At 35.2% G+C, this 22977-nt stretch overlaps 2 protein-coding genes across 3 annotated transcripts in view; both read right to left on the bottom strand.

Annotated features, from left to right (window-relative positions):
- Positions 1 to 16390, bottom strand: part of LOC107738867 (D(2)-like dopamine receptor) — an 18205-nt gene extending 1815 nt beyond the window's left edge. The window contains exons 1-6 of the mRNA XM_016550797.1: positions 16374 to 16390; positions 8982 to 9298; positions 7490 to 7599; positions 6103 to 6239; positions 1535 to 1740; positions 186 to 292 (exon numbers count right to left, since the gene is read on the bottom strand). Coding sequence (XP_016406283.1) covers positions 186 to 292; positions 1535 to 1740; positions 6103 to 6239; positions 7490 to 7599; positions 8982 to 9278 — 857 coding nt within the window. The 5' untranslated portion in view covers positions 9279 to 9298; positions 16374 to 16390. The remainder of the gene's footprint in view (positions 1 to 185; positions 293 to 1534; positions 1741 to 6102; positions 6240 to 7489; positions 7600 to 8981; positions 9299 to 16373) is intronic.
- A 2557-nt stretch (positions 16391 to 18947) lies between these two features.
- The window catches only part of LOC107737754 (DNA repair protein XRCC1-like), a 22728-nt gene continuing 18698 nt past the window's right edge, over positions 18948 to 22977 (bottom strand). The window contains exons 15-19 of one of the 2 annotated variants that reach the window (XM_016549470.1): positions 22277 to 22416; positions 21198 to 21288; positions 20965 to 21040; positions 19710 to 19823; positions 18948 to 19516 (exon numbers count right to left, since the gene is read on the bottom strand). In XM_016549470.1, the coding sequence (XP_016404956.1) occupies positions 19716 to 19823; positions 20965 to 21040; positions 21198 to 21288; positions 22277 to 22416 (415 nt within the window). In that variant the 3' untranslated portion in view covers positions 18948 to 19516; positions 19710 to 19715. Of the gene's footprint in view, positions 19824 to 20964; positions 21041 to 21197; positions 21289 to 22276; positions 22417 to 22977 lie in introns of both variants that reach the window. The other variant, XM_016549401.1, reaches the window with a different exon arrangement.

Genomic DNA, 22977 nt, shown 5'->3' with positions numbered 1-22977 from the left:
CACACACACACTCACACACACACACACACACACACACTCACTCACACACAAACTAACACACACACACACACACACACACACTCACTCACACACAAACTAACACACACACACACACACACACACACTCACTCACACACAAACTAACACACACACACACACACACACACACTCACACACACACTCAGGACTGAACACGAGAAGGACTGCAGCGTTTTACCACTTTCTTGCGTTGTGGAGCAGGCTTCACTATTAAAGTGCACAACTTCACATCTTCAGGATGAGTGCATTTATTCTGACAAACAAGAAGGAGAAACTATTAAAAGCATGAAAGCATATGAAATATATTGATTCATAAACGATTCATTCGACTCTTAATTGTAATGTAGAAACATGCATTTTCTGTAAAGTTGGTTTGAAACTATTGTGAAAAGTGTTATACGAATAAACATGAAATAAATCGAATTCAGCCAATTCTCTGAACAGATGTAAAATAATGCCCTACCATAATAATAATAATAATCATCAATATTATTATAATAAATAAAGCCTTTTACAGAGTGGTGAATTAAAAACAAAAAACTGAGGTCAGTAAGAATGTTTCTGAAAGAGTCTCTTCTGCTCACCAAGGCTGCATTTATTTGATCAAAAATACAGTACAATTTGTGAAATATTATTATAATCTAAAATAGTTGTTTTCTATGTGAATATCTGTTAAGATGTAATTTATTTCTGTGATCAAAGCTGTATTTTCAGCATCATTACTCCAGTCTTCAGTGTCACATGATCTTCAGAAATCATTCTAATATGCTGATTTGCTGCTCAAGAAACATTTCTGATTATTATCAATGTTGAAAACAGTTGTGCTGATCAATATTTTTGTGGAAACTGTGATACATTTTATTTTTCAGGATTCACAGAAGAATAGAAAGTTCAGAATAACAGCATTTATTTGAAATAGAAATCTTTTGTAAATCATTAGTTACAAATGACCTGCTCTTATCATCTGATCGTGGTTGTATCTCTCTATTAGTGCTACTGGATCTTAGCGCTGCGTTCGACAGTATCGACCAGCAGGAACCAGTTGAGTCCTCTGCACAATCTAACTTTGCTGCAGCATGGGTCAACCTGCTGGTTTCGTCTGGTCAGAGGAGCCCCCCGACTGAGCCTGGTTTCTCCCAAGGTTTTTTCTCCATTCTGTCACCGATGGAGTTTTGGTTCCTTGCCGCTGTCGCCTCTGGCTTATCGTCGACTTGATTGCACAGATACTATTTAAACTGAGCTGGACGATGACATCACTGAATTCAATGATAAACTGCCTTTAACTGAAAATTGAGTGTTTACTGTTGTCCTTTTGCAATGACACACTATTTTCCTATTTAATACTGTAAAGCTGCTTTGACACAATCTAGTACAATCTGAATAAATCTAAATAAAGGTGACTTGACTTGTAACATTATAAACGTCTTTACGCTCACTTTTGATCAATTTAATGCGTCCTTGATGAATAAAAGTATTAATTTCTTTCCCAGCACACCTTGCGGGATCTCTGTCCATCTCTGGGCTCTGGATGGAGGCCGTGTCTGCGTGAAGGTGCGGTGCGTCTGCCCCGTCTGCGCAGCACCACGCAGATCTGCACATACACCAGCAGGGTCACAATGAAGGGCACGTAAAAGGAAGCGACAGAGGAGTAAACCACGAAAGCAGGGTCGGCAAAACTGCAGTCTCTCCCTTCCTGACTGGCTGATAAGAGAAAGAGAAAAGACGAGAGTGAACCTCATGCAAACATGAGTCACAGTTCACCCCTAAAATGAAAATATCCTCACCTTCAGACCATCCAAGAGTTTGAGTTTTGTTTCTTTGTTTCATCAGATTTGGAGAAATGTAGCATTGCATCACTTGCTCTGCAGTGAATGGGTGCCGTCAGAATGAGAGTCCAAACAGCTGATAAAAACATCACAATAATCCACAAGTAATCCACAGCACTCCAGTTACTTGTGGATTATTGTGATGTTTTTATCAGGTGTTTGCATTCTCATTCTGACGGCACCCATTCACTGCAGAGCATCCATTGCTGAGACACTGATGCAATGCTGCATTTCTCCAAATCTGATGAAGAAACAAACTCATCTACATCTCTGATGGCCTGAGGGTGAGGATATTTTCAGCAAATTTTTGGGTGAACTGTTCCTATAATGGAGTAAAGAAAGCATTTAGAATGACATGAAGCAGAGTAAACATGACAGAATTCTGAGTGAATAGCATCTTTAGGAATGTTAAAGAAACTTCTAAACCTTGACTCAACGGTTCTTACTCACAATGGAAATGTCATGTTTGGTTGAACGCTGCGTATTATATGTATTTGCTATTGTTTCAGCGCCTCATCCAGGTGCAGGGACAATCTGTGAAGGTCTCTGAACGCAAACGCGCAGATCAGCAGATGCACACACGCACACACACACACACAGCAGATGCACTCGAGCTGAAGAGGGTCTTATTGAGATCCAGGCAGGAGGAGTCGGATCATCCTGCTGTAGACGCGTGGAGCGTCTGGAAGAACAGGACTCTTCAACACACTGATGAATGCGAGCGCTCAGAGACACGAGCAAACATTAAATAAGGAGACGACGCTAGATTATAAGTAGCAGCGTCTCAATAACGATGTGCTGCGATCGCTACACGTGACATTAACAATAACTAAACTCTACTAGTTAAAGTTCTGCTTTATTTCCGTGAACAACTGCGCTGGAGGGTAGAGCACTTTTTATAAATTACAAGACTAAATTATAAGAATTACAAGGAGATTTTTCCTGTAGGATGTCTATAATATCTCAATTGTTCGTTGTAGACACCAATGAAACAAAAATATTTTTTAAAATCAGTTTTATTTTTTCTAAATTCCATTTTTCCCCCTTTTAATTTTTTTGGTTTCTGTTTTTTTAATTTTTTTATGGATTTTCTGGAAATTTTTGTTATCAAACAGCATGTCTAATTAATTGAAATCATGAAACGTATACAATTTGACAACAATTTATGAAAATTGTAACAAAAAAATTACAGTTTTAGGTCCTATGAAATCAGTTTTATTTTTTCCTAAATTAAAATTTTTCTTGATTTTCTAGAAATATTAGTTATTAATAGTGCTGTCAAATCAATTAATCACGATTAATCGCATGCAAAATAAAAGTTTGTGTTCACATAATATATGTGTGCTTACTGTGTATATTTATTATGTATATATAAATACACACACATACAGTATATATTTTGAAAATATTTACATGTATATATTTATATTCATATAATTTATATTATATATAAATATATTGAACGTACAAACATAACATATTTATCTTAAATATACACATGCATGTGTGTGTATTTATATATACATAATAAATATAAACTGTAAACACACATATATTATGTGAACACAAACTTTTATTTTGAATGAGATTAATCGTTTGACAGCACTAGTTATTAAGCATGTCAAATTAATTTAAATTATTAAACTTATATGACTTTAAAAAACAATTCATTAAAAGTTTGACAAATATGAAATCTGTTTTTTTTTTCCTTCCAAAATTAAATTTTATATTTTTTCCCAAAGTCTATATTTTCAGTTTTCATTTTTCCGGATTCCGCTTTAGTGCTTTAATTAAATTTTGATGATAAAAAAGCACGTCTGACTAATTGAATTAATAAACATTTAACAATTTAATAATTTATTACAATTTATTTTTACAATAATAGAGCCCTAAGATTTTGTTTTATCCAGAAATTCTGTGTTTTCTGTTTCACTTGACAACCAAATAAAGGCATAAAAAAAAAATGTTATTAATGAAACTTTTAAAATGTAATCGAATGAAAATTAACATCCTTTTTTTCGTTAAACAGAGTTTTACTGTTAAAATTAAAATATGGAAGAAAATAAAGTTTTAAATTAAACTTTACAATAAAGTCTGAATCACATTATTATTACTTTAAGAAGCACATTTTACTATACAAGAGTAACATATTTTTGTCATAATTTCTTCAACTTAAACCAAACTTTTATTTTGGCAGGTTGTAGTGAACATCTTTTAGTTTCTGTGTGTATCTGACAACAGTTTTTCCAAAATTAAAAAAATAGAGACAGCAATGAATCGAGCTGAAGCACAAAACCTTTGGACCTTTCCTGCTCTCCGATCCATCCGTAATGAATCCCGCTGAGCTAAACAGACGCGTTTTGGGATCGCCTGGAGGATGTGATCTTTGGAGGGATACTGGGATTTGCTCTTATTCCCAAATCCTTACATGTAAGCATATATGAGAGCTGATCATTAGAGCTTTAACACAAAGGAGAAACATGCATATAGCCTGGAGTGTGGACATGATAATTATGCTCGGAGGGAAACCTAATTACGACTGCATGAATCCAGCCACGTCCCTCTGGATGGAGATCAGCACAAAAGTTCACTGTGCTGCTTCAACCGATGAAGTTTATAAAGGCTCAGACGAAGGTCAGGCTCAAAGGACGGAGCTGGAGAGCTGAAGTAAGAGAAACATTAGATTAAACTCGACGGGACGCGACCGTCTCTGGGTTTTGAGCAGAGATGACTTTCACTGTTTTAGAAGAAGTTCAGCTCTTCGTTCAGCGTGCATTTACATCAAATCAGTACGACTTTGACGTGGTCATGATGAATCGCTGCTGTATGTTAAAGAACTGAGTAAAGATTCTCCTTTGAGTTTCACAAGGTCATACGGGTTTGGAGCATTATGAGGGTCTATTATCAACTTGGAAATAAAGCTATTTTGCATTCCTAATCAAATTTGGAAAATAAAAATAATAACACTCCAGAAAATAAGCTATTTTGCATTCCTAATCAAATTTGGAAAATAAAAATAATAACACTCCAGAAAATAAGCTATTTTGCATTCCTAATCAAATTTGGAAAATAAAAATAATAACACTCCAGAAAATAAGCTATTTTGCATTCCTAATCAAATTTGGAAAATAAAAATAATAACACTCCAGAAAATAAGCTATTTTGCATTCCTAATCAAATTTGGAAAATAAAAATAATAACACTCCAGAAAATAAGCTATTTTGCATTCCTAATCAAATTTGGAAAATAAAAATAATAACACTCCAGAAAATAAGCTATTTTGCATTCCTAATCAAATTTGGAAAATAAAAATAATAACACTCCAGAAAATAAGCTATTTTGCATTCCTAATCAAATTTGGAAAATAAAAATAATAACACTCCAGAAAATAAGCTATTTTGCATTCCTAATCAAATTTGGAAAATAAAAATAATAACACTCCAGAAAATAAGCTATTTTGCATTCCTAATCAAATTTGGAAAATAAAAATAATAACACTCCAGAAAATAAGCTATTTTGCATTCCTAATCAAATTTGGAAAATAAAAATAATAACACTCCAGAAAATAAGCTATTTTGCATTCCTAATCAAATTTGGAAAATAAAAATAATAACACTCCAGAAAATAAAAAAATAAGCTATTTTGCATTCCTAATCAAATTTTGAAAAAAAATAAAAAAATAATCAAAATATATAGAAATAATTATTTCTATATTTTCCAAATTTTATTAAAAACTCTCTCTGTATATATATATATATATATATATATCATTTCAAGTAATATATATTTAATATTATTATTATGTTCATGAGGGTCTATTAGCCCTGTAAAGCCTGACATGTGAAATAATAGTCAGAAAAATCTATTTTTTAAAAATGGAACAGTTTGGTGAACCTCTAGACAAAATATATTTTTTAAATCTAATACATTTTGCATATTTTTGTTGATTATCATATTTGATCCATCAGACTTTTATGGCTCATATAGTCTGAAATCGTAAGAATACGGAGGGGAAAAAAACAACTCTGTATGCAAAATATGCAATTCACTAAAAGAGCTTTGACTGGATAAAACACTCTAAACTATCAATCAGAGACAGGAGATTGAGTAAGTTTTGATCATGTCGATCATTTAGAGGCCTAAGAAATTAATAATTAACATACTTAACAAAGAAATGCGACTCCATGGATGCAGTTTCCTCATCGACTAGTTATGATGTCCAGGTGAGTGTGTGTACCTGTGTTGTTGAGTCCGAACAGCAGCGGGCAGGAGATGGCGAAGGACAGGAACCAGACGACAGCGATCATCAGAGCCACGCGTCTTCTGGAGCTGTAGCGTGTGTTGTAGAGTAACGGCATGGCCACGGCTGTGTACCTGCACATCAACACACGCTTAGATGAAGAATTACTGATGCAACAAATACAACATTACACTACAGTACTACAGTGATGACAGACAAGAAGGATAGAATGCATGGAATAATAGTTTACTACTCACTGAATACCAAGTGCACACTAAGAACTGCCTACTATTTTTGAAAAACAGTGCAACTGTTCCCATTATGCAGTAATAAACCGAAAAGTTTTTCTGGAATGTTTCCAAAATTTACCTGAAAATTTTCACCTCTTTGCAACCCTAGTCAAAACAGGGCAACACTTTAGATTAGGGAACAGTATTCACTATTAACTAGTTGGTTATTAGCATGCATATTATTAGCATATTGTCTAAACTGATTAGTACTCATAAAGCACATATTAATGCATGGCCATATTCTACATCCCTTAACCCACCTAATAACTACTACAACATCTACCTTACTAACTATCAATAAGCAAGCAAATTAGGAAAAACTCTTTTAATAGTGAATATGTGTTTCCTAATCCAAAGTGCTACAGAAAATAGAAAAAACATATTATATATTCTGCAGAAGCCGTAAGCAGACAGACACAGCGTTTCGGTCGAGATGATCAATCGTGTGTTGTGTTGGTCAATCTGTGCAAATCAATAACATCGATCAGAATGGAGGAAACACACAGAGGTCATTCATCTCCGAGAGGAGGGTTTCATTCGAGAGAATAAAGCACAATAACAACTGAAAGTCTGTTGAATGATCTATAGAAACTGATTAATTTATTGAGACGCTTGAGAAGTTTTAAAGGTCGTGTAGAACACGAACGACCCATCATTCAGTCTTCAGAAAGCACGTCAAAAGTCAAAAATGAAACCGCTTTTGAATAGGAACAAAAGCACAATTTCCGTTCAGATGAGAAATGAATTGGTTGGACTTGAATAAGATGAGTCTGTTTTCTCTTTAGTGCATTCTCAGGTACAGTAATGATGCGTTACGCTTATATAACGGCCAAAATCATCCACTTTACCTGCAGCTCGTTATGCATGCGCCTCGCTCGTTATGCAATTTTCCAGCATGGGTTTAATGAGGAGCAGCATTCGCTAAATTTCCCCGCAAGCAGAAAAAGTGCCTCAAACACACTGCAGGATTTATAATTAAAATTCAGGTCAAGCGACGCTCCAAACAAACGCTGAGGCAAAACAGATTAGGAAATTGCTAAAGTGTTAATGTTAATCATTTTTATTTTATTTCTGGCGCAGGCCGGATGGGTCACCTGTCGATGCTGATGGCACACAGGTTGAGGATGCTGGCGGTGCACATCATGACGTCCAGCGTGAGCAGAACGTCACAGTGGATCCGACTGAACGTCCATTCACCCACAACCTACACAAACATTTGAGGAATCAGCACAGAATCTGAACACACACTGGCCATGAACCGGCCAATCAGAAAGCAGGAGACCCTATGATTGACATGTAAAGTGACCAATCACAGCTGGTTTTGTTCTTATATAAGGCCATAGGATTTCTGTGATGCGGAAAACGCACACGGAATCATGTAAACAAGACATAAAAGTTAGACTAAAAATTAGTCCTTGTTTTCAATTTATCAAAACAAAAGTTCGGCTTAACTTGAGAAAATAGGAATTTTTCAAATAATAATAATAATAGAACTTTATTTTTTTAAGGAATAGCACACTTTTATGCAAATAAAATAAAAAAATTAAAATAAAAGGAATTTTTAACATTTTTATTTGATTACATTTTAATAGATTAATTGAATTGTTAATGTTTCATGCCTGAATTTAATTTCTATATTTTTCTTTTTGGGGCTAATAAATTTTTATTAATTCCAGAAAAATGAAAACAGATAACACAGAATTTATGTTGTGGAAAAAAAATCATAGGGCACTATTATTGTAACTTTTTCATAAATTAATAAATTGTTAAAAGTTTTATGAATTGATTTTATTGATTCGCCATGCTTTTTTATTATTAAACTTTATTAAACCATCAAAACAGAATTTTGAAAAATGTAAACGTAAAAAAAAAAAAAATTTGAATAAAATATTTCATAGGGTCATAAAATATTTTTTCTTATTTTTTTTAATTGTTAAATTGTGTAAGTTTCATAATGTCAATTAGTTACACATGCTTTTGGATTACTAAAATTTAATTAAAAATGGAATTTAGAAAAAATTTAATGGGAAAAAATTAAAAGAGAAAAACCAAATTTAGGGAGAAAAAAAATCATAGGGCTCTAAAAATTTAATTTGTTAAATTTTTTAATACATTTTTGTTAAATTGTATAAGTTTCATAATTTCAATTAATTAGATTTACTTTTTGATTACTAAAATTAAATGTAACCATTAAAATGGAATCCAGTAAAAAATTAATGAGGGGAAAAAAACAGAATCCAGAAAAAAATTTAAACTGAAAACACAGAATTTGAGAAAAAAATTTAATAATTTGGGAATGTAAAAATTAAAATTAAATTTTTGTTAAAATAAATTGTTGATACAATTTTAATTAGTTAGACATGCTTTTTGATGGCTAACATTTAATGTAACTGTTCAAATGGAATCCTGAAAAATTTAAATGGAAAAAAGAGAATCCAGAAGAAAAAAAAGGTAGAGGACAAAAATAGCATTTAGGAAAAAAATACAACAATTAGGGAAAAAATGAGGGATTTCATAGGGCTCTACTTCTGTGCTGCGACTACATTTAATTATCAATTAAACTGACCAATCAGGACGTCCACTGACCTCCAGATAGACGCCCCAGGGCATCACCAGCGTGGCCAGGAGCAAGTCGGACACAGCCAGAGACACGATGAGGTAATTGGTGGTGGTTTGCAGCGCTTTCTCTCGGGACACAGCCACGCAAACCAGAACGTTTCCAAACACCACGCAAAAAATCAGCAACACCAACAGCACGGCGTAGAAGTTATACGGCGGAGACGAGGGAGACGGAGACACCGAGCAGTTCGTCTGCGGGAGAAACGAGGACAGAGACGGAGACGAATCTGGGGTGGGGTCTTCAGTCACGTTCAGAAGAGGCATTATGAAGCTCCTCTGGGCACCTGAGAAGACATGCAATTAAAACAATTAATGCCGAAAATTACAATTCTGTCATTATTTACTCATTAAACCATTTTGTAATGGTCACAATAGGATATTTCCCATGAGCACAAGCTGTTGGAGAAACACAAACATCCAATTGATCCACTTTATTATTAGTATATAAGACAAATCCAGCGTTATTATAGTTATCTAAAAAAAATTAGTTTGAAAAAAAAAAATCGTTACTTGGAAAAAAGTGAAAATATAATAAAAAAATATAGAATAAAATATATATAAAATATAACGTTAACTAAAACGAAAAACATAAAAGTTAATTTAAATAAAATTTAACTGAAAAAAAAAAAAACTTAATTAAAGGTCCATTTGATCCACTTCATTATTAATATATGAGGCAGAACCAGGGTTATTATAGTTAACTAACACTAAATTCATAAAAAAAACAAAAACATTTTCATTACTTCAAATGTAATAACATAAAAAATATATTAATAGATAAAGCATGTAATTATATTGTAATTATATAAAAATTTAATTATTATATATTAATATATAAAGCAGAACCAGGTAATTATAGCTAAAAGAAAACTAAAACCATAAAAAAAATGTGTTAATTGAAATAAAATTAAACAATTACTGAAAATAAAAACTTAAACTTAATTTATTAAAGGTCAATTTGATTGACTTCATTATTATTAATATATAAGTCGACAGAACCAAGGTTATTATAGTTAACTAAAACTAAAACCATTAAAAAATATATTTTTGTACAAAAAAAACGTAAGGGTCCATTTTATTCACTTATCTGAAATAAAATAAAATATCAACTTAAACTTATTTCAGCTAGTTGCCAACATTTCTAATTTTTATTTTGTTTAACTTAAAGTACTAAAAAACTAAATAAAACTAAAATAATTAGAAAAATCATAAAAAATTACTACAATTTTAACTAAATTTGCAGTGAAAACAGAAAATATAATTCAAAATATTATCAAAAACTATAATAGTATATCAATAATACTAAAGCAACATTGAGCTAGTCTCTTTTAAATTAAAGAACTGGTTAATTATAGTTAACAGCATAATATGACGTGTTTACTGCATTTACTATTGCCCATTGAACAGCATGCCATTCCATCACTGAAGAAAAAACAACATTCTTTCAAGCTGCAACCATTTATTTTAAGTTTGAAAAACATGAACACTCAATGCAATTTCTGTTAAATGCACACACATGATCAGGCCTTCAGTGTATTAAAGCACAACTTCTCATTACTTGCCATTTTGCAAGCACTTCAGTGAAAGGACTAATTGCATTGGCGAGCTTCGCTCAAGGGAACGAACGTGACGCTACAAGCAAGGTAAAGCCGGCACGACTGCACAGTCACGCATGAGTCACGTAATGCCAGGGTTTTTAATTAACAGTCCATTGAAACTATTGAATAAACACATAGCCGCCTTGGAAGCCCTTGATCGCATGTGATAACAAGGTTTTTCATGCACCGTTCAGCTCACGGTCCTCTAAAAACTTCAGTGTAAAAAAGTTTCAAAGTAACAGTTCTTATACGCTCAGAAAATACTGCAGTGTTCAATGTACTGATGAATTCATGTGTTGTGGTAAAATTGAACCACACTCAATTTTCAAACTGTTTAAAATACTGGTTAAATTATTTATTTCGTCTTGAAATTTGGTAAATATTTTTAATTTAGAGTCATGAATGTGCATGTAAAGTTTCGACACATCAATGTGTTTTGGAAAGGCTGTATAAAAATTGTTACTACTTTTACGTTGTGGTCAATTTGACGCACTCGATTTTCAAAGTGCTCGAAATACTAGTTAAACTATTTATTTCTTCTTGAAATTTGGTGAATATTTTTTATCTAGAGTCATGAATATGCATGTAAAATTTTGGCACATAGATGTGTTTTGGAAAGGATGTACAAAATTTTATACAACTTTTGTGATGGGGTCAATTTAACCCACACTTGATTTTCAAAGTGCTCGAAATACTGGTTAAACTATTGATTTCTTCTTAAAATTTGGTGAATATTTTCAAATTTGGGTCATGAATGTGCATGCAAAGTTTCGACACATAGATGCATTTTGGAAAGGATGTACAAGAATTGTTGCAACTTTTGTGTTGGGTCAATTTGACCCACACTCAATATTCAAACTGCTTGAAATGCTGGTTAAACTATTAATTTCTTCTTGACATTTGGTGTATATTTTCTATTTAGGGTCATGAATGTGCATGCAAAGTTTTGATACATTTATGTGTTTTGAAAAGGTTGTGCAAAAACTTGTTACAACTTTTGTTTTGGGGTCAAACAGACCCCCAAATGGTTTTCATGCAATTAGCCAAAAATCAACACTTCGAAAAACACTAAATAGTGTAAAGAAGAGAAAACATTTTTTGTAGCTTGTCAAACACAAAAAATGAAATACATGAGAACTTATTAAATTTAGTTAAATAAAGACACAAATTTTACTCAAAATTTAGATAACTCTTCTGATTTATCCAAGGAAAAGTTATACGAGTTTCACAGTCAAAAAATCTGTTGAATCTGTTTGTTAGTTTTTTGGATCTCTATTACTAGAAAAAAGTGTGAGAAACCCATTTTACCCTCACAAGGGCAGAGGAAGTACAAATAGCAATAAATACTACTTACATCAAGCACAAATATTGTAAGATACTATTTATACTTGTAGTTACTGGCAGCTCAGTGTACAAATAGTCACTACGTCTACAAGTAGTCATGACAACAACAAAAAATGTGTCTGAGCAGTTAATTTTAACATAAAAATAAAATATGTGGGTCACATTAAAATATATGGGACAAACTGATCCCTAACATAACAGAAATAACACAAAAATAGAAGATAATTATTAAATATATTTGTCTCAGATAAGCTACAGTAGAGTTTTTCTGTTTTTACACAAATCTTTAGTGTTTTTCATAGTACTGATTTTTGTCAAATAGCGAGGAAACCAATGTGGGCCCATGACACAAAAGTTGTACCCAGTTTTAAAACACAACATGAGTGTTAAACAAAAAAACAACAACCCCGTAAAACAAGACTGTACTCTCCTGAACGTAAGCTTCAAATTAATTATTTCAACAATTAACAAAAATCAATGGACACTGAGCTTACGGGCGAACAACTGTATTTACAAATCAGCGGGAAAGACTGAGTGAAGCGAACAAGTTACTAACGACATTAGAGTGAACACATGCATGCATTTCAGCACATGCATTGATGCATAATTTATGCAGCACATGTTCATCACAACATTAAGATGTCAACGTTTCTGAGGGCAGCAGTTCATTGAAACAAATTATGCAAATGAGACTGCAGCTGCGAGACAGTGAAGCGGACGCTCCGACCCTAATTAAAGGGAAAGCAGCACTCTTTCCAAAGGAATCGGTTCTCATCCTCGTGCCTGTTAATCAGGAATCACTCAAGACAATACGCACTGATGAGAGCTCTCGTATCTGTATTAAATCTGAGCGCTGATGAATCTGTCATTACATAGACACAAACACTGATCGCTGATGAGAAAATGATAATTAAGTATTAGCTAATGAATGTATGCGCTCCAGAAATTAATAGCTCTGCATGCAGTTCCATTCTGCAGTGCAATAATTGCTTCCTAATCTAATAATCTCCTCCATCTCTCGAAGTGTCTGCAGCTGATGATCAGTTTTAATCACCACTCAATCTCAAATGTCTTATGAAAACATGTCACACTGCACTTAGAAACAGAAAAAGATTAAATGAATAAGAAATTACTTTTTTTTTTATTAAAGCCTTTTTGGACCATTTTTTGCATTGTGACATGAAATGTAGCATTGCATCAGTGTCTCTGCAGTGAATGGGTGCCGTCAGAACGAGAGCTGATAAAAACATCACAATAATCCACAGCACTCCAGTCCATCAGTTAACATCTGGAAAAGACAAAAACTGAAACTAATCCAGCATTAAGAGTTTTTAACTCAAATACATTGAGTCCATAATCCATAATAACGCTTCCTCCAGTGAAAAAGTGCATCTCCTGTTGTCTCTCACATCAAAATCTAGCCACATATTTGTTTAGAGCTGTTTAAACGCTGCTTGATCTGTGCAGATTTCTCTCCTGATTCACACCAGAACACTTTCTCACTGGAGGAAGAGTTATTATAGATTATGGTTCAAAACGTCTTAATGCTGGATTAGTTTCAGCTTTTGTCTTCTCCAGATGTTAGCTGATGGACTGGAGTGGTGTGGATTACTTGTGGATTATTGTGATGTTTTTATCAGCTGTTTGGACTCTCATTCTGACGGCACCCATTCACTGCTGAGCATCCATTGCTGAGACACTGATGCAACGCTACATTTCTCCAGATCTGATGAAGAAACAAACTCATCTACATCTTGGATGGCCTGAGGGTGGGGACATTTTAATTTTTGGATGAACTTTTCTTTCAAATGGCATTCACAACTCATTTCCAGACCTGCCAAACTTGGAGTACCATCATTGTGACGGGAAGAGACACGCGGGGTTTGGGGGGAGCCAGTTCGGAGAGAAATAAATAATGACTGCTATACTGTCCTCGCTTAAGAAATCCGTCAGACGAGTGGAAGGGGGATCGAGCGGGATTTTGTGTTGCAGTCTCTTTTTAATGATAGGCCTTACGCATTTGTCAATCCTCCCCGCTTGCTATTTGGGGAATGAACTCAGCGCTCTGATTGGTCGAACTCTTCTTCTTTTGCTGTTGCTTGATTTGAGTACTGCGCATGGATGGGCGTCACCAGGTTTTTGCGTAGTTTAGAGCGACAAATCATACTTTGAGGTCAAAATGCGTACAGGTTGCAGGTCTGCATTTCACTTCCAAAATTTGAAACCGGTTTTTCTCTAAGAAAGCAAATGTAGGTCAGGACTTGATTTTATCCAGGAATGAGGAAACATGTCTATATGACAGGCATCAGATGAAGCAAGTTATTACATTTGCATGAAACATTATGACCAGGAACGCGCATTAAGAAAGCGTTCACACTTTCACATTGACCTTAATGATCCTAAAACAGGCTGCAATATGAACATGTTCTTGACAGGTTTCATGAGATTCAGGGTTTGAGCGCTTCGTTGCTCGAGTGGAGCTCACATGAATCTTTTACGGTGGCCAGTAATAAGGATCTCATCTGCTGCAGAGGAATGTGTCGCTCGTTTTCAGTGCCTCAACGGCTTCATTAACCACCGCAGAGCTCAGATTCAGATCCATATTTTAGCAGTTCTCTTGAACAACAAAGAGTTTAATAGATACATGAACATATGAATGTGTGTAGTTGTAACTATACGACACATAACGTGTCCTGAAATAGAAGCACAAATAAAAAATAAACATGCATTTCCTTAGAACTGCGCCAGAGATTATTGCATCCACGCGTAAATGCGAATACAACAGAAGTGAGCACACAATAGGAATCCTGGCAGTGTCAGCGATTGTTCACAGATGCGCCGTTGTTGCATTTAAAATGAGTCGCTTTTCAAGCAACGCTGGCACTGTTTGCATTAATGTTTTGTGTTGTTGTTAGGTGACGACTCATATGATCAGGGACGCGCATAAACCCACACAAATCTACAAATGTTATTAGAGCACCAGACAAGTGATCAAGAGCCAAAGAGGGAAGTGTTTTCTTTTTGTGTAGGAAATTTGCATAATCTTACAGCAAGACAAACAGGACTGCAAATGTAAACAGGGGAAAAAGAGACAAAAAGTGCAAAAGCCTGAACAAACAGGCATTTAAACATGGAAATAAACAGTTTATATATATATATATATATTTTATTTTTTTTTTAAGAGAAACGCTATCCCTGATAGCACACGTACATCACTGAGATGTCTATTTGTCGTCTGCATTACCTCTTCAAGATGTATTTTTCAGAGTGTTTGCTCATCTGAAATATGTCTAAAGGACGTTTCCTATCAGATGTCAAATAGACGTTTAGAAGATGTCTTTAAGATGTTTATGATTTAGATTGAATGTAAAACTGACATCTTAGAGACGTCTATCAGATGTTTGCACACAGCAGATGCTTTCCAGATGAAGCGATCTTTAACAGACGTCTTGCAGACGCACCTGTGCTATCTGGGATGGGGTCACAAACTTTCAGATTCTTCGCTAATTCTATGTGACTAATCAATTGCATGTAATTGAATCTCAAGTGAATCTTTGTACAGATTTTCTTCTTCCATTCAAGCTCAAGATGCTCCTTGGAGACATTCTCGCATTCTCCATGAGTTTTAATTTAACATTTAAATACAAAATGTCAAATATCACTGGTTAGTAATGAAAACCTTTGTATTAAATTACAAACATTTAAAGCAGAAGCATTTTCATTCGTGATTTCAAGACATTTGGACCTCAGCTCACATGATTTTTCAGTACAACATACATTTTCAATGACTTGAAATAAATAATTAATGAGCAAGTGTCAGTATTAATCGTGAAACAGATCCAAAGAAACAAACACATGTACAAAACCGCTTGGAGATATTAGAGGAGACCGGGGCAAGTTGTGACTTAGTGTCATTTATTTCACTTTGATTAATATTTCTCATGGTGTTTATTTTAAAGATATTGTACAGTCCGCTAATCCCAATATCGGGGCATGTTGTCCCACTATATCGGGGTACGTTGACAATTTCAGCTGAATTTTAACGGTATAAACAATTATGAAACAATAAACGTCAAAGTTACACGTACCAAACCATTGTTTTGGCTAATAGGTATTATAATTAACCTACTAACTGAACATGTGTGACAATTTGCCCCGAGCTGTCAATTATGAAGAAAAAAAAAAATACTAGTCCCGAGCAGCTTCGGTTAATCTACCTTCATAATATAATGCCTTAATGTATGTCAAATATATAATATTTAGAATTTAGAAATGACCAACATGCAAAACAAGTGCTAGAAAAAAAAAAGTACTTTAATGCCCAAAGTTATTGAGAGACTGACCTTGTGACAACTAGCCCCGGAGCAGGACTCGCTGAGGAAAAGTGTGAAGAACGAATGTGGGAAAAATAACTTACTGTCATTCAGCAGGAGCTTCACGCGCATCCCGACAACGAAACGACAGAAAATTCGTTCATATTAATGGAGAACCATAATAAAGATGCGACTGAAGCTGCCGATGATGCGCCCGATCGCCTCTCATTTTCGCGCTCTCTGTTCTTCAGAGGCGTGCGCCTCCTCCTCCCTCAGACGCTCCTGCTCACTATTCATCTGATTTATATTCGTTTACTTTAACAGTAATTATCGCCATAAAATAAACTGTAAAAAGACTGCTAAAATAAAGCGTTAATAGCCATAACTCACGCGGCTTATTCTCCTCAAGACGTGACAAACGGCTGATAAAAACTAATAGCGTTTCTTTATTTGCACAGATTGTCAGTTTAAATCAAAATAAACCGTTTAAATTTTGTTTGTTTTAAATGTATGATTGGATGAGCTGCAGTAAGAGCCGTTGATAAACGCACACGTGACGCACAATTTAAATTAACGCGCCAAATTGCTTTCCAACCGAATTAACGGTCACCAGAAGAGTACGCCTTTGAAAGACGGATAAAATAGCGTACAGATCGCTACAAGGAAATATAAAGAGATAGAAAAGGATCATATAGAGGTGCATATTCCTACTTTATGTATAACTTTAATAACTGAAAAGACGTTAATGTTTTGTTTTTTCTGGTATCAGAGAACAAGAGGATGAAGCATGTGCTGATGCAGGTGAGTTTATGTAATTCAGAGACAAAACAGATTGAGAAGCTCAGGAAGATGAATACTTGAGTGAAGGACAAGAGAATAATTCAACAAAAATACCAAGACTTAGTAGAGAGGACAAAGTCAATCCACTGTTATTCTGTAAGAAAGACAGCGTGATTCTGCCGCTAGGTCGTGATAAGACGGACACAAGTGAAAGAAAGACAGATTTCTTTAACGAGGGATAGAAATTAGAGACACATCTAGCTAAAAAAAAAAGTTAAGATTAGTTTGAGGAAGAGAAAAGGACTCAAGGACAGTCTATTCTGTACGAATTCGGAATTCTCTTTGATTAATCCCTGCTGAAATATAAAACACCCTAATTAAATGGTTTGCTGCAACAACCACCAAACTAGTTAAGATGGTTTAGATTCATGGTTTTGGACACTGGTCAGCTGGTTTAAACCAGCGAAGATCAGCAGTGAACACATGAGGTATGAAGCTTTTGAATTGTTAAGATGAAAACAGAACAGAACTAGAAAAATATTAAAATCACGAGACAGATACCTTCTGAATACCTTCTAAAATTGAACTAGTTTCCACTTTTATTCTTGCTTCAAACCAGAATTTCAAAATATGAATTTCATTTAAAGAAAAAAGAAAACAACAACAAAAAACATCAAAATTGAGACACGTTAAAAACAAGTAAACATCAAACATTAAAACTGCGAGTTCACCTATCATAAATTTCCTACAAATACAACTAAAAAAAATGTTTTTACAGCAGTATTTATATCAGGTGCTTTTTTTCATAAATATGGTTGTTTGAATATTCAAAAAGCTCAAAACCAAAGCAATATTATTGTGATATTCTGTAGGCCACACCTAGAGATACTAAAACGCTTCTGTCTTGAGCAAAGCAATGAGGGCGGCAAATGTAAATATGGAAAATCTAAATCAATAATTGACCATATATGTGAACATACATATTAAATGAGTATGTTCTGCATAAGTCAGATCCAAAAGGGACCTCAGGTTCAGGTCTTTAGTAATTAATATTTAAACAGCTTTTGGATTGCTGGTAAAACAGGTCATGAATATGGATCAGTCTTTTATCTCGGGGTTGGTGGGTTGGTATCTGCCATTAGTCCGGTTTTCAACATCAAAACAAAGACTTGTGATGGATACAGGCAAATTCATCATTTACTCATTCGCGCATCCCTCCAAACCTGTATGATGGATCACAAAAGATGTTTAACAGAACGGCAAAACAAAAATACTGAAAGTCATACAGGTTTTGAACGACATGAGGGCGAGTAAACGCTTAATTCGTAAGTCGAACTATTCCTCTAAGACGGCTAAGATCTGTTCAGGTCAAGGCTGAGATTGATGGCTGTGTTCTCAGAGCAAAACGACTTAAACACGCTCTTAAGGGACGACAGTGTAGGGCTGGTACGGTAGCATCTTCTGCCTGAGACACATCTAGCTAAAAAAAAAAGTTAAGATTAGTTTGAGGAAGAGAAAAGGACTCAAGGACAGTCTATTCTGTACGAATTCGGAATTCTCTTTGATTAATCCCTGCTGAAATATAAAACACCCTAATTAAATGGTTTGCTGCAACAACCACCAAACTAGTTAAGATGGTTTAGATTCATGGTTTTGGACACTGGTCAGCTGGTTTAAACCAGCGAAGATCAGCAGTGAACACATGAGGTATGAAGCTTTTGAATTGTTAAGATGAAAACAGAACAGAACTAGAAAAATATTAAAATCACGAGAAAGATACCTTTTGAATACCTTCTAAAATTGAACTAGTTTCCACTTTTATTCTTGCTTCAAACCAGAATTTCAAAATATGAATTTCATTTAAAGAAAAAAGAAAACAACAACAAAAAACATCAAAATTGAGACACGTTAAAAACAAGTAAACATCAAACATTAAAACTGCGAGTTCACCTATCATAAATTTCCTACAAATACAACTAAAAAAAATGTTTTTACAGCAGTATTTATATCAGGTGCTTTTTTTCATAAATATGGTTGTTTGAATATTCAAAAAGCTCAAAACCAAAGCAATATTATTGTGATATTCTGTAGGCCACACCTAGAGATACTAAAACGCTTCTGTCTTGAGCAAAGCAATGAGGGCGGCAAATGTAAATATGGAAAATCTAAATCAATAATTGACCATATATGTGAACATACATATTAAATGAGTATGTTCTGCATAAGTCAGATCCAAAAGGGACCTCAGGTTCAGGTCTTTAGTAATTAATATTTAAACAGCTTTTGGATTGCTGGTAAAACAGGTCATGAATATGGATCAGTCTTTTATCTCGGGGTTGGTGGGTTGGTATCTGCCATTAGTCCGGTTTTCAACATCAAAACAAAGACTTGTGATGGATACAGGCCAATGAAGTTTAACAACAGGAATGCTAATTCATCATTTACTCATTCGCGCATCCCTCCAAACCTGTATGATGGATCCCAAAAGATGTTTAACAGAACGGCAAAACAAAAATACTGAAAGTCATACAGGTTTTGAACGACATGAGGGCGAGTAAACGCTTAATTCGTAAGTCGAACTATTCCTCTAAGACGGCTAAGATCTGTTCAGGTCAAGGCTGAGATTGATGGCTGTGTTCTCAGAGCAAAACGACTTAAACACGCTCTTAAGGGACGACAGTGTAGGGCTGGTACGGTAGCATCTTCTGCCTGTCATTGATGGCGAAAATCCAGGTAGGTTTCACAAAGCTCAGATTGCCATTTTCCATCAAGGCCTGTAAAAAAAACACAGAAGAGGCTGTAAAGGAAGATGAAAAGGAAGAATAGACCTTGAGACGTTTAAAAGAGTGGCAAGAGCTGAAGGCCGAGGGTTTTCATTACTACTTCAGCACTGCCGAAGAACATCACACGAATGACTCGCGATGAACAGAACCAGATCTACATGTGCTGTCGGGTGAAGACTTTCTCAAAGCCTTTCAAATGTCCGGTCTATTAAAAGCACAACGATATGAAAAAGCCTGCAACTTGACACAATCAGGACAAAATTTCTTTTTTTGGGGTTCCGTTGTTGTTGTTTTTTCTGGAGTCCTTTTTAATGGTTAAATTACATTTTATTAATCAAAAAGCATGTCTAATTAATTAAAATCATGCAACTTAAACAATTTAACATCAATTTATTTAAAGTTTTACAAATATTACATGTTTAGGGCCCTATGAAATTTTTTATTTTTCCAACCTTATGTTTTATTGTAACCAAATTCTGTTTTAGCATGACCGTTACATTTCTGTGTGTGTATGATATGAGGATAGTTTTACTCAAATGAAACGGTCAAGTGCTCATGAAGTGACTCTCAGAGCAGTTCTGGAGATGTTGTTCATGTATTTATGTCCTCATTTAGTGAGACGACAGATGCTAATATCACCGGAAGTGTCACGCGCGCTTCAGTACGAGTAGTAAACAAAACCGTGCATCTGCGCCATTCATTAACACAGAGACACGCAGAATTCATATTTAAATATGAATCGTTTTGCGGCTTAATATTTACAAATACTAGTGGGAGTGGGCTCACTTGTGTGTGTGTGTGTGTGTGTGCACGCATCGGGCGGAACTCCGCTGTGCGTGATAGAGACTGAGAGCGCGACCATAACGTAGAGACTGAAATGACATGCCGTCGTGTAAATTAGATAAATAACATAAGGCTATTTAGTTCGTTTGATAAAAGAACAAGGTATAGACGTGTTCTATAGGAAAGGTAACTTTAAATGACTTCTGTTGTGATCTGGCGCTATAGAGAAAATATAATTAAATAAAATTAACTTGACCTTCAAGGGGGGCGGGCCGCCCGCCTAATATAATGGCAGGGGAAACACTGTACTACCTACAAAGCTGAAAAAGAAGAAAGACGCAAGACTCACATCCTCAAACGATTCGTCCCATCCCTCGCTGGTCACGACAAACTGGACCTTCTCGCTCATGTAGTCTTCGACAGCTCTGAGGAATCAAACAGATCAGATCATTTCATCGGTCACGCTCCACCTACAGCCTCTCGAAGGCCTGCCGACGCTAATGCCATTCCTCTGAAGCGCTTCAAACGGATTACGGATGCTTCACGCTCTCGCAATTATCTGAATGCACGTCTGTCTCGTACCCGTTGAAGGCGATGATGTAGCGCTGAAGTTGCCTTTTCTGGTTGTCAGGGAACTTGCCGTAAAGATAGAAGCGTTTTCCTGTTAGGAAGTCTGAAGGAGCAAAAACAAAGTTTTTTTTTTTTAAAGGTTTAGTTCACTTCCAGAATAAAAGTTTCCTGAAATCTACCCTCCCCCATGTCATCCGAGATGTTCATGTCTTTCTGTCTTCAGTCGCAAAGAAATTAAGGTTTTTGAGGAAAACGTTCCAGGATTTTTCTCCATATAATGGTGGGGACCAAGGGGCTGAAGGTACAAATCACAGTTTCAGAGCAGCTTCAAAGAGCTCTACACGATCCCAGCCGAGGAATAAGAGTCTTATCTAGCCAAACCATCGCTAATTTTATGAACAAAATAAACATGTATTAAAGAAATAAGCCCCAAGAAGCCATCGTTTACAGTGGAGTGCCTAAAACCCCCTTAGCTGTTATAAATTCACTGTAAACCACGGCTTCACGGGGCTTATTGCTTTTATAAAACGGTTATTCACATATACGTAGTAAGGTTCCACAAAATAAAACAGAGCAAATAAAGTGTAATGATATTAATACAAACAGTATTCTTCCACCAAACAATGTAGCTCCTCAGAAACAGTTGTGGTTGCTACAAAGTGGTTGCCGAGCAACAGACAAACGTAAACAAAGGTGTATGTTACTTTGTAGAGTCATTTACAACAGCTTCGAACGCGGCTCAGCCAATCAGAAACAAGCACCGGAACTATCTGTTTTATAAATACTTTTTAACCACAGATGCACAGATAAGACTCTTATTCCTCGGCTGGGATCGTGTAGAGCTCTTTGAAGCTGCACTGAAACTGTGATTTGGACCTTCAGCCTGTTGGTCCCCATTGAAGTCCATTATACAGAGAAAAATCCTGGAACGTTTTCCTCAAAAACCATTTCTTTGCGACTGAAGACAGAGACATCTTGGATGACATGGGGGAGGGTAAATACCCAGGAAATGTATATTTTGGAAGTGAACTAATCCTTTAATAAATGTAATACTCAAGACATCCATGTCAAGATGAAGCGGTGAGGCAGACCTGGCAGTTCAGGGATGGGTTTATCCTCCTCTTCCTCAGCATCCGTGTTCTCATCAGTAGAGCCGCCGTACAGATCTTCATCTTTCACCTGAACTGTGCTTTTCTTTGCTGCTTTCTTCCTCCTGCTCTCCATCTTCACCCTAAATCAGCCGAACACAAACACTGGAGTGTTACGCATCTGGAAAACAAGACTTCTTGACATTCATGAGTTGAGACCAACATAAATGTGAGGACTTTTGTCTGATAGCCTGGTATGATTCTGCAGTTGATTATAATGCATCATCAAATTAGCCAAAATATTTAATTAACAAGCATACAACGACCCGGCCAATGCATTTCTGTTTATTAAATATTTTAGGTCATTTTTGGCATACACTACCATTCAGATGAATTGGTTTCTTTTTTTTTAAAGAAATTAATTTTATTCAGCAAGGACACATTAAATTGATCAAAAAATATGCTATAAATGCTGTTCTTTTTAAACTTTCCAGATATCAAAATAATCCTCGAGAAAAGAAAGCAAGCATCACAACTGTTTTCAACATTGATAATAATCAGAAATGTTTCTTGAGCAGCAAATCAGCATATTAGAATGATTTCTGAAGATCGTGTGACACTGAAGACTGGAGTAATGATGCTGAAAATACAGCTGCGCATCACAGAAATAAATTACAGTTTAACAGAGATTCACATAGAAAACA

Source organism: Sinocyclocheilus rhinocerous, unplaced genomic scaffold (genome assembly GCF_001515625.1).
Source record: "Sinocyclocheilus rhinocerous isolate Xijiao unplaced genomic scaffold, SAMN03320098_v1.1 scaffold281, whole genome shotgun sequence".
NCBI classification, from domain to species: domain Eukaryota; kingdom Metazoa; phylum Chordata; class Actinopteri; order Cypriniformes; family Cyprinidae; genus Sinocyclocheilus; species Sinocyclocheilus rhinocerous.
The sequence above is the reverse complement of the archived record's forward strand: the minus strand, read 5'-3'. Positions and strand labels throughout refer to the sequence as shown.